This window comes from Mauremys mutica, chromosome 23 (genome assembly GCF_020497125.1).
Source record: "Mauremys mutica isolate MM-2020 ecotype Southern chromosome 23, ASM2049712v1, whole genome shotgun sequence".
NCBI lineage: Eukaryota > Metazoa > Chordata > Testudines > Geoemydidae > Mauremys > Mauremys mutica.
Genome location: NC_059094.1, coordinates 13,328,976 through 13,341,656, shown reverse-complemented (window position 1 = coordinate 13,341,656; position 12,681 = coordinate 13,328,976). Strand labels below are relative to the sequence as shown.

Sequence of the window (12,681 nt, the reverse complement as noted above, 5' to 3'; positions counted from 1 at the left end):
AGCAAGTGTGAAAAATTGGGACGGGGGTGCGGGGTAATAGGAGCCTACATGAGAAAAAGACCCAAAAATTGGGACTGTCCTTATAAAATCAGGACATCTGGTCACCCTGGCTGAGATCAAAAAGGAGTGATTTACTCTGCCAGGTAAAGGGATGCCTCATCATGACCCCTCAGCACACAATGTGATATTGTCCCTAGGAAATGAGGCTGTTAAAGTGGACTGGCGTGACCTAGCTTTCACGTTTACTATGTTCATAGCAAGCAAAGCCAAATTAATTGTAGACGTACGGCAATTAAACCTGTGCCCTTCATCCTCGTTTTTGACACTGTGGTGGTTGAATCATTGCTAATACAAAATGATTCTCCTGCCAGTCCAGGACTACTTAGGGTTTCCGGCGCTTTTTCTCACCAACTAACTTGAGAACAGACGAACGCTTTGCTGCACACCTGGCTTTGTGTCTGTCTTTTTCAGACATTTGGTGTAAATTCATCCATGATCAGGTCTGCGGACATCAACATTTGGAGTAGTAACCGCCATAAAGAAGGATGGAACCGAACTGCAAAGGGAGCTGGAAAGATTAGAGCTGTGGATGAGAGGCGAGTTGGTCTTAATAGAAGTAGGTCCTACATCAGGGGAAAATGCAGCACAGATACAAAAGGGTGGGGGAGGGTATAATCAAGGAGCTGCATCACTTTCAAATATTACAATTTTAAAATCATGTAACATAAACGGAGCTCTCTTGTAGCTGCAAGAAAGGGGTAAGATCAGGATTGGGAGGATCTCTATTAAACGAGAACTGAGAGCCACGATGTTAAATGTTTGGTTAGACATTGTAACAGGGTGACTGTTCCTAAGGCCTCGTAGAGCTACGCTGAGCACAGGTGCCTCAAGATGCTGAAGGAGGAGCTAGGGAGTGTGGACTAGAGGAGGTTCTGCAGGGCAGTCCTAGGAAGAATCAGACTCAGGAAGGAAGTTTGGGTTGAGTTTTCTTGTGTTGCTCTTTGGGTGACCAATAAAAAGCCCCTCAAAGGCACAAAGGGCAACTAGTCTCCTAACTCCCGTTGCCTTTCAGTGGGAGTTTGGCACTCGTAGATTAAGCTCTTTGTGACCGAACATGGTCTTGTGCAGTGCTTAGCACAACAGGCCCCTGATTTCAATTGGCTCCTCGGTGCTACCATAATACAAATTAATACCAATAAATTGCCTGTGAAATTCTCCCCCAAGCCAAACCCCAGGAAGGCTGCATGCTTGGACTTTGCATAGGGTGTGCATAAGAAAAGGCTAACGGTACTTCCCTCTTTTGTAAAGCACTTTGAGATCTACCAGTGAAAGTTCTGCATAAAAGCTAGGTGTTATTCCACACTCTTCAAAGCGTGTTGCGAACTTCACTTACTTACAGTGTTTAAATCTTATGAAAATGTCATCATCCACACACGGATGGGAGGAAAATATGATTTACTGCTAGAATTGTCAGTGTGAGAGACAAGGTGGGTGAGGTAATATATTTTAGTGGACCAACTTCTGTTGGTGGAAGGGACAAGCTTTTGAGCTCCCCCGAGTTCTTCCTCAGATCTGGGGAAGGTAAGAATGTCCAAGCTAAATACAAGGTGGGAGTGGTTTACATATGTTATAGGAGACCAGGTACAATGAAGTGGGCAATTAACACCTTTCTTTGCCCTAGGACTGCGGAAGTATGAATGGCCCACTTAGTTAAGTGGTCTCCTACAACATGTGTGAACCCCTTATGCCAACAATCTGTCCCACCTTGTATTTAGCTTGCACGTTCCGGCTACCCTACCTTCCCCAGACCTGAGGAAGAGCTCTGTGAAACGCTACAGCTTGTTCCTTCCACCCCCCATAAAATATACTTCCTCACCCACCTTGTCTCTTTCATCCTGGGACCAACACAGCTTCAACACCACTGCAAACAAGAATGGGCAGTGAAACATAAGCCGATAACAGAATTTGGGCCCACACCCTCCTCCCACACTCAGTCACCAGGCTAGACGGGTCTCCCTGTGAGCCTATTGAGAGACTGAATTCTTGAGTCTGAGCATTTTTGTAGTCCATTCCTTTTTGGAAAACAACATTTTGCACTGGCATGTGCTCTAACTACTAGATGATGCTGCCTTCTTAATTTAAGTATTTAGTGAATCAAGGAAAGTTTGGCAAATAAGGAAGAGTTTCTATATGAAATCAGCCAGCAGAAGGCGCCTGTAAACCTCTGTGAATGAACATTGAAATAATTAGTTTATTATTTTAAAGTCTACAGACACTGCATTCCTTTTGTTCACATGACGTTCTGTTCTACATTATTTGTTTTGCTAGGGCCCTAGCTTGGATTGCTGCCCTGTTGTGACAGGAGCTGTACAAACATAAGCAGACAAATCCCTACCCCCAAGAGTTTACAGTCTGAAGACAGGCTTGTCAGAGGAACTGAAGGGGGTTGGGTGCCCAGCTCCAACTGAAATTCAGGCTCCTTTTTCAAAATACCAACATAAATAGGCAAGATGGACAATGAGTGACTAGGGAAGCAGATGCACAAAGTGGGAGAGTGACTTGTCCAGGATCACACGGTTGGTCAGTAACAGCGAGAAACAGAACCCAAGTCTCCTGACCCCTAGTCCAGTTTCCTGCCTCCCTTGTAGCTTAGTGAAATTCAGACTTCCTGAACCAAAGCATTAACTATACTTAATCAATGAGCACCAATTTTCCCCCCTACTTTTTGATCCTCATTTTCTCTCATAATTAGAGCCCCTGCTAATATATTTGAATGGGTGTTTTTTTAGAATGCGTAGGTCTGCAGAGAAACCCCTTTCTTATGTCTGTGTTGTGAGAAAACTAGCAATTCCCTTGAGGAATTTTCTCCCTCATAAACAGCTGACAAATATTTACCACCATCTGTCCAGTTTAACAAAGTGTATACCCTGGGAAGAGAGACTTTTTCTTGAAGTCTCTCTTCCCAGGGTAAGTGCTGGCTTGGTTTAAGAACTTCTAAACATGGATTCTGGCTTCATGAACCTCTTGCTGCTGCTGCTGGTGGTTCAATTTCTCGCTTCTCACTGAGCAATCTCCTGTGAAAAGGCCTCAAGCATAAAATGTCCCCACTTAATTTATTCCCAGGAAGGGAATGAATATTCCATAAACGTTTTGAATGGGGTGATGCCACTCGGCACTTGTTGGGAGCTGCATTATCTTTCACTCTCTTCTGCTTCTCTGGGTTTTGTTGCTGGGATCATTTAATGTCTTGAAAAAAATATATGTGAGGGTTTAGTGTTCCTGTGTGTGTTGGTGATGTGGAAAGGGCCACAAGCAAACAGCCCCACGCCCTGGGGAAAATGCAGAAGTACTTGCCTTTGCTAATCTGAACAGGAGATGCACACCTGGCTGTATCTGTGACTCTCTGCTCCTGCGTGGGCTTTTATAGCACCTGTATAATTCTACCACTTCTCCATTTTGAACACTTGAAGGCCAGCGCTGGTGGGGAGCTGAGCACCCTCAACTAAACTTGCTGGGGACATTGAGTTCAAGGGGCGTTGAGGAGCCCCTAGAAACTTATGGGATTGGACTCTTAAACAGCTGCTTCCCTGCTCTTTCCCAGTTTTTCCTTAGTTTTTATATTGATTGCTGTTTAATCAATGGTATTTGCTTTGAACTGTATGGAGGAGTGTCCAGAGCGGAGAGAGCACCCTGGAGTGGGGACACCCTAGCCCCTGTCCTAAGTGGTTTAAAACAAACAAAAGGAAGTATTTTTTCACACAACGCAGTCAACCTGTGGAACTCCTTGCCAGAGGATGTTGTGAAGGCCAAGACTATAACAGAGTTCAAAAAAGAATTATATAAGTTCATGGAGGACAGGTCCATCAATAGCTATTAGCCAGGCTGGGCAGGGATGGTGTCCCTAGCCTCTGTTTGCCAGAAGCTGGGGATGGGCGACAGGGGGTGGATCACTTGATGATTCCCTGTTCTGTTCATTCCCTCTGGGGAACCTGGCATTGGCGACTGTTGGAAGAAAGGATACTGGGATTGATGGACTTTTGGTCTGACCCAGTATGGCCTTTCTTATGACCACAACAAGGTTGGGGGTGGAGCCCCCCAGGAATCCTGGGCCCAGCCTTGTTGGGGTTACGAGGACTCTGTCGCACAGGAGAGTGGAAGGGGAGCCCTCGAGGTCAGGCAGGAAGTGGGAGCGAGGACTCAGATCTTTTCGCTAGCCCGTTTCACTGGGGTACTTTATAAGCCAGAAAAGTTCCCCACAATAGCGGAACCACTTACACAAGGGTTACTGTCTCCATATTGCAGTTGGGATACAAAGGGGCTAACATCTGTGTGCTATTTTTATTTAAAATCTATTTATATTAAGCCATGTCTACCCAAGGAAAAAATACATACTTTTAATGTATGTTTTAATCTTAGTGTAAACGAGGGCATTTGTATTTTAGGGTGTTAGCAGGTCAGGGTAAGCCCTAGGGTTAATCTGGGCCAGCTAATGTGTTAAAACTGCACCTGCAGAGTTGGAAATCCAAACATCTGCAGCATCAGACAGGCACCATGGGAAAGTGAAATATACAAGAGACTCTGAAATTGACCAGCCTAGTTTAACTGTCCAAATCATCTGAAATACAAAAAACTAAACAGCACAGAAGCTTATAACATCCTTTTAGTTTTTATAAGCAATGCTTGTATTAGGGACAGAGGTAAAATTGCCCAATGATGCGGGCACTAGGCTGGGAGTCAGAAGATTTGGGTTCTAGTCCTGGCCTGCAAGGCGACCTTGGGTAAGTCACTTCCCTTCTCTGGGTTTTAGGGTTGCCAACTTTCTAATTGCACAAAAGGCAACACCCTTTCCCTTCCCCGAGGCCCTGCCCCTTCTCTGAGGCCCTGTCCCCACTCACTCCAGCCCCCCCCTCGTTTGCTCTCCCCCACCCTCACTCACTTTCACTGGGCTGGGGCAGGGGGTTGGGGTGTGGGAGCGGGGTGAGGATTCCAGCTGAGGGTGCGGGCTCTGGGGTGGGGCCAGAAATGAGGGGTTTGGAGTGTGGAAGCGGGACCAGGATTTGGACAGGGAGTTGGGGTGCGGGTGCAGGTTCCAGCTGGGGGTGTGGGATCTGGGGTGAGGCTGGGGCCAAGGGGTTTGGAGTGTGGGAGGGGGCTCAGGGCTGGGGCAGGGGGTTGGAGTGCGGGCAGGGGTGCGGGATGTGGGCTCCTGGAGGGAGTGTTGGTGTGGGAGGGGGCTCAGGGCTGGGGCAGGAGGTTGGAGTGCGGGCAGGGGTGCGGGATGTGGGCTCCTGGAGGGAGTGTTGGTGTGGGAGGGGGCTCAGGGCTGGGGCAGGGGGGTGGGGTGCGGGCAGGGGTGCGGGATGTGGGCTCCTGGAGGGAGTGTTGGTGTGGGAGGGGGCTCAGGGCTGGGGCTGGGGGTTGGTGTGCGGGCAGGGGTGCGGGAGGTGGGCTCCTGGTGGGTGTGTTGGTGTGGGAGGGGGCTCAGGGCTGGGGCAGGGGGTTGGAGTGCGGGCAGGGGTGCGGGATGTGGGCTCCTGGAGGGAGTGTTGGTGTGGGAGGGGGCTCAGGGCTGGGGCAGGGGGTTGGAGTGCGGGCAGGGGTGCGGGATGTGGGCTCCTGGAGGGAGTGTTGGTGTGGGAGGGGGCTCAGGGCTGGGGCAGGGGGTTGGAGTGCGGGCAGGGGTGCGGGATGTGGGCTCCTGGAGGGAGTGTTGGTGTGGGAGGGGGCTCAGGGCTGGGGCAGGGGGTTGGAGTGCGGGCAGGGGTGCGGGATGTGGGCTCCTGGAGGGAGTGTTGGTGTGGGAGGGGGCTCAGGGCTGGGGCAGGGGGTTGGAGTGCGGGCAGGGGTGCGGGATGTGGGCTCCTGGAGGGAGTGTTGGTGTGGGAGGGGGCTCAGGGCTGGGGCAGGAGGTTGGGGGGCAGGTGGAGGCGTGGGGTCTGGGAGGGAGTTAGGGTGTGGGAGCGGGTTCCAAGCTAGGGCGGGGTTGCGGGTCCGGCCGGGCAGCACTTACCCCAGGTGGCCCCCAGTCGGTGGTACAGTGGGGCTAAGGCAGGCTCCCTACCTGTCCTGGCTTGGCGCGGCTCCCAGAAGTGGCCAGCATGTCCTTCCCCTAGGTAGAGGCGCAGCCAGGCGGCTCTGCACGCTGCCCGCACCCACAGGGCCCCCCTCCGCAGCTCCCATTGGCCCCAGTTCCCGGCCAATGGGAGCTATGGAGCTGGGGGCGGGGGCAGCACATGCCAACCGCTTCCAGGAGCTGTGCAGAGCCAGGGAAGGCAGGGAGCCTGCCTTAGCCCTGCTGCGCCACTGACTGGACTTTTCAGGGCCTGGTCCGGGGTGCTGACCAGAGCCGCCAGCGTCCCTTTTCGACCAGGGATTCCAGCTGAAAACTAGATGCCTGGCAACCCTGCTGGGTTCCTTAGGCCTGGTCTACACTGGGGGGGGGGGGTCGAACTGAGGTACGCAAGTTCAGCTTCACGAATAGCGTAGCTGAACTCGAACTACCTTAGTTCGAACTACTCACCCATCCAGACGCCGCGGGTTCAAAGTCCGCGGCTCCCCCGTCGACTCCGCCACCGCCGTTCGCGGTGGTGGAGTTCCGGAGTCGACGGGAGCGCGTTCGGAGTTCGATATATCGCGTCTAGATGAGTTCGATGAGACGCGATATATCGAACTCCGAGAAGTCGAACGCTACCCGCCGACCTGGGTGGGTAGTATAGACTTCCCCTTAGTTCCATCCTTTGTGAACTTGGACTGTAAGCTCCTTGGGGCAGGGAGTGTGTCTTACTATGTGTGTGCAGGCACTACGTGAAAGATAATAAGAAATACTGTATAATAATAGATCATGCCATCTGTTGAATTACACCATATTCATTTGGACTATCCCTTGCACTAAACCAGTGCACGCTTAACTTCTCCCCTCTCTGTCAGGTTAAATACACTGCCAGTCAGCGTTATACGGAATGTACCTGACATTCTAGGAATAGGTTGAAGCTTGCTTAACAGCTTAATCATGAAAATTGCATTTGGCAACGTATGCTACATAGCCCAGATCTTAGTAAGTTATGCCTGTTCCTTACGTCTTGCTTAATGTCTGTAATTAAAGGCAGGACATTAGCCTTAAGCAGTTTCAGTATGTGGAGAACAACGACAGGCCTTATTCTCCAAGATGCAGCAAGATACTGAGAACCCTCAACTCCGGCTTCAGTCATAGTGGAGAGTGCTCAGTGCTTGACAGGATGAGGCCCATAGTTCCTGAAAACGGGTTCAGTTCTGCCCTTGGATACGCATGCACAACTCCCATTTACTTCATGAATTGCTCTTGCATATCGCAGGGTAGAGTTTGTACCTAACAAACACATCCCCAAGGGCACAATATCAGATTAGAAACCGAGATTGTCCAAATGTAATCTGGCATTGGCAGCTGACGTTTTGAATATGGAGTCAATGATCTTGAGAGCAGGGATCTTGTGTGTAAACTCAGGAGTGGATGTCAATGCATTAGCTAGTAATAGAAGTTTAAAGCCTATGGCCAGTTTAGGATCTGTCATCTGTAGACACTCTGCATGGGCTTTCATTGAAGCCAGTGAGAGCTTTGTAAGTGGAGTTCTTGAAGAACTGGCCTTTATTTTGTATGTTGTGTTTCACACAAGCTCTAGTTCAAAGTGCTTTGCGGCATTAAATAACATGGAAGGACGTAGATGAGTCATGCACATAAATCAAGAGGGTTTTTTTTACCTGGCAAGGAAACAATGGGATTCTGTCACTACCCATGTACCTGTTGCAGAGAAAGACTAAATGAGTTGAGAGTCAGAGGAGGGCAATAGGAATCGAGAGATCTGGGATCTGTTCCAAAGTCCGCCTCTGATTCACTGTGTGACTTTGAGCAAGGAACGTAGTAACCTCTCCAGGTCTCATTTTCTTCATCTGTAAAATGGGGTTAATATCTAATTCTGTAGGGTGTCATGAAACACAATAATCAATGCTGGTAACGTACTTTGAGCTCCTCAGATGCAAGGAGCTGAACACAGTAAGTGTTAAAACAACCAGGAGTCCTTGTGGCACCTTAGAGACTAACAAATGTATTTGGGCATAAGCTTTTGTGGGCTAGAGCCCACTTCATCAGATGCACAAAGTGAAAAATACAGGAGCAGGTATAAATACATGAAAGGATGGGGGTTGCTTTACCAAGTGTGAGGTCAGTCTAATGAGATAAATCAATTAACAGCAGGATACCAAGGGAGGAAAAATAACTTTTGAAGTGGTAAGAGATTTTCCCAATACTAATTTCTCCCTACTGTTACTCTCACCTTCTTGTCAACTGTTTGTAATGAGCCACACTCTTACCACAGTTCCTAGTCCGTCAGATCCTGATTGCCGAGGGCCTCACGGGCTGAAGGGAAGAGAGACACTATTCAAGCTTCTTGCAACCTGGGCATTATCCTTTCTCTGTACTTTGTAGGGGCCTTCAGCCATGCGTCCTATATTCTGGGTTCTCCAGAGACTGACGCTGTCCTTAGGCACAACTGCCCTGTACTGGACGGAATGAGGACTCAGTTCTGAGTCAGAAGCCCTAATCTGCTAACCATTCACGGAGATTCCCCTTTGGCTCCAGCGTACTTTTAAAGCAGGCAAGTTTTCTCCTCGCTGTCACTGTGAAATGCCAGGTGGTCAGGAGACACGGCATGGGAGCCTCAAATTTGTCACAGCACATTTTGTTGCCCTGATTCACCCATTGGTTCACTTTATCTCTGTGTTACTTGACACCCACACACAGTGCTTGGGCTGTAACACACTGTACTGCTGCGATGACACCAATTGGTGATGGCACAATTGATTCAGAGTTGACTGACAGTGCAGTGGGGCAAAGGTTATGCTAAATACATTCTTCCTGTTTGTTTTTCTTTCCATGAGAGAGAACTTCACCCCGTGGTGCACCAAGTTCAAGACGTTCTTGTAAGTAAATTTTTACATCAGATCCATAATCACAGGGTCCCGTGCTACAGCTGATTTCCGCTTGCAAAGAAAAAGTTTATGTCAAAAAGAGGAGAGGATCTCAGGACTGGGAAACACCTGTTCTGTCTCTCAGAAGCTCTCTAACCTCCTGACCTCAGGAAAAGTCAGTAACAGACAAAATAGATGTTAGAGATTTCAAGGACCTCTCGTCTAGTCCACTCCTGCCAGCCAGTGCTGAATGGTTTCATGTACTCTGCTTTCTGGTGCTTTGACCATCCTAATGTTAAATATCTCATGCAATGGAGACAGCTGGTGTTTTAGCCACTGGGTCATCTAAACGTGCTCTGAACAGGGTTATTAATGTGCCAATAGGTTTAAGAAAAGGGAGGCTGGTTAACACTAGCGGTCCCCTCACCTACTGCCAGCAGTGCTGGAGCGAATAGACCTTTGGGGTGGGGGGAAGCCTCCAGAGATCAGTACAAGGTCCTGTTTATGCAGGGATCTCAGCAGAGAGTCCCCTTCACATCCGTTGCATCTGAGTCCCGTTTCTTCACCACTGTGAGGGACGCTATAGAGATCTAAGGGTGAGCACCGTCCCCTCCTAGGCTTATACCATCTTCAGCCAAATGAGCTCAGTGGGGCATCCGTGCCAAAGTGTGGCTAGTTCACTGCAGCACTAATTGGGATAACAATGCTCAGCAGTTACATCGTGCTTGGCAAATTGGGCCTCCCAGGTAAGCATTTGTGACATGGTGTCCAGGTTTTGGGACCCTGCAGGGAAGAAACTCTCACGCTTGCAACACCTTAGCTCTGTTTCTCCCAGGGAAAGAAATATCAAGATCTGACTGGAGGTGCAGCGCTATTCTGCTGGCTCCCCCAGCAGCCAGACCAGGTGGATCTCATTAGTTTCCATGCAACAGAAGTGAAAGGCTGTGAAATTCTCTTCGGGAGAAGCTAGAGCAGGGGTTCTCAAACTGGGGGTCAGGATCCCTCAGGGGGTCGCGAGGTTATTACATGGGGGGGCTGCAAGCTGTCAGCCTCCATCCCAAACCCAGCTTTGCCTCCTGCATTTATAATGATGTTACATATTAAAAAGTGTTTTTAATTTATATGGGGGTTGCACTCAGAGGCTTGCTATGTGAAAGGGGTCACCAGTACAAAAGTTTGAGAGACACTGAGCTAGTGTGTCAGACAGGAAGTCCGGGGAATAGCCCACTCGGGAGACAGCTGAGGCCAACCTTGGTCTGTTCTGAAGTTCAGGATTTCATCCGACTCGAGTTGCTGCCTGACGTGAATGAAAGCAGCTGCCAGAATGGTGGTGGTAAGAGCCTGTCCTGTGAAGGCTGTGCTGTTATGTTACTTTCCCTTGATGGGGAAAAAGAGAGATTAGTGACGTGCCCAAAGCCAGCCAGTGTGTCGGTGGTAGAGCAGAGATTGTACCCACTGGTGTTTCCTGGCACTGAGCTCCAGTCTCTAGTCTGGAAAGTCTCTCCTCATAGCAAATCCAGCTCCTCAGGGCTGGCTGCTTGGGAAGGGCGTGCCATGCTTTACACACACAGGAGGCTATAAACCTTGCAGCAGTGTTTATTGCTCAGGTAATGGAGAAGTTCTGGGCACCGAGCCCCACGTGCTCAGGGGGCCCTGTGCAGCGCGGAAATGCTGCCAAGTAGAACAGATAGGATCTCTAGCGATTTTGGTTCTCTGGGCATTTACAAAGGTCCCGCCCCAAATCCGATAGACCAGCCGGGAACTGGCTCGGTTCTCCATTAGCTCCAGGCCCCGGTGCTCCAGCTTCATTGAGGAGGAAAGTGTGTGAAGAGGATCTAGGCAGCAATTTACAATGGAAACCTTTACTCCTGCTCTCCTCTAGCATTCCACCCCAACCCACTCACTGATGGGCAAAGGCCACAGGAGAGCAATTGACTGGAGACCTAGGACTTTCCCCAGAAATCTGGACTGTCTGATCGTCACACGGGCTGATGTCTCCTCCTTTGTACTAAATGAAGTGTTCGGACGATTGTAATACTATTTAACCACCATGTAGAACCTTTCACCGGCTACACATATCGCGTCAGTGCAATGCAGCCTGCTCCGAGGTGGAGACTGGAAGGGGAAGGTGGGATAAGGATACCACGCCTGCGCTCACAACAGTGCCTCAAGTTCTTTCACGTCCAGGCAGAATCATGTTATTTTTTAAGAGTCTTATAAAGACACCCACTAAACTAAATGAATCACCTTGGAAAGATGAAGGACGGCGTCAGTCTTGCTGAGCTCTGAACCAGCGGCCCAAGGAAATCTCAGTAGCTCCATGCTGATTCGTAGGCCACTAAGCTGCCCCGTTAAATGGTGGATCTTGAAACATCTGCAAATAGAAGTGACCAGCAACTAGGTTTTGAAGCTCTAATTCCCTCTAGACTCCCTTGTTTCCAGCGTAAAAGCTTTCACATTTTGTTCCCCTGGTTACATTTGATAAAGTGTTAAAACGAGCTTCCTACCCAACACTAAATCTGAATCAACCCGGATACTTACAGTAAGCACCTTGCCAGGCTCAGGGAACACAAACAGTCCCATACAAGAGGTGACTTTCTGTTTACTGCAGTGGTAACATGCCAAGCACGTACCTCTCCTATGGAACCCAACCATCACCTGGGATTGCAGAACCAGCTCTTTAAAAACGAACACTGCTGCTTGAGTGTATTCGCCAAGGTGACTGGCACCAAAGCTGGGTCCTGGAGAACTGACACACGGAACCCGACCATAACAATGCCTGACCCTTACATGATGTTTTCCATTCAGGGATCTCAAAGCACTTTACACATATTAACACTTCACAACGCTCTTGTGTGCTAGGTAAATATTCTTATGCCCACTTCAGAACGGGTGTCTCATCTTATCTAGCTCTACACACGCCGGCTAGTCCGTCTCTTCTCACCCCCACCCAGCTGGAATGGCCAATCCATGAGAACTCAGGAGTCCTGCCTTGCAGTGTTCTGCTCTAACCTCTAGACTAGTAGCCAAGTACACAGGTAACCAGATGCATAGACTGTACTGGTGGTAAGATAACTCTGGTACCTGCCCATCTGCCCTGTCTGTCCCTCACCGGTCTGTTTCATTAGCATGTGTGGATCCAATGCGCTGAGTTAGCTTGTGGGGAGAGGCAGTTTCAGTCTCACTCTGAACAATTTCAAGGTGCACTGAGTGGAATTAATTACATTCCCTGTTCCCAGAGTATCTCCTGTTATGCTTCAAATGATCAGCGCGGCCTTTAGACATCACCTGGGTAGGTCTACAGGAGGGTAATCAAGGACCCCCAGCCCAGCATGGCAGGGAGACTAGTTGCAGGTGAGGTGTGCACAATGGATTCATGACTAAAGGCTGATGCACCATGTCTCTGCGTGACAAAAGGAGGGTTTAACCCACCTAGATGGAGAATCTGAAAGTGCATAACCAATGGCTCCTGATCCAGAGGGGCAGGCTGGCCTGGCAGAATTAGCTCAGGGCTTCTCACTTTCAGTCCTGACTCATCTGCTGCCTTGGCTGAGTCCCTCTCTCAGTGATACCAACTCTTGTGGGTGATTTTTCACGTTGTACTTAACATCCCAAGCCCCAGCTCCCGGAGTCAGGTGATCATGGGTGAATCTAGGCTTTCATTTAAAAAAAAAAAAGTTTCTAGCCCTCATGGAGCATGCAGGTAAAAAATTGAAAATATGACCCCTTAAGGCTCAAATG

At 49.4% G+C, this 12,681-nt stretch overlaps 1 protein-coding gene across 1 annotated transcript in view; it reads left to right on the top strand.

The window, feature by feature from the left end:
• The first annotated feature begins 492 nt into the window (after positions 1 to 492).
• The window catches only part of LOC123355418 (non-compact myelin associated protein), a 41,203-nt gene continuing 29,014 nt past the window's right edge, over positions 493 to 12,681 (top strand). Inside the window, exon 1 of the mRNA XM_044997873.1 lies at positions 493 to 616. Coding sequence (XP_044853808.1) covers positions 493 to 616 — 124 coding nt within the window. The remainder of the gene's footprint in view (positions 617 to 12,681) is intronic.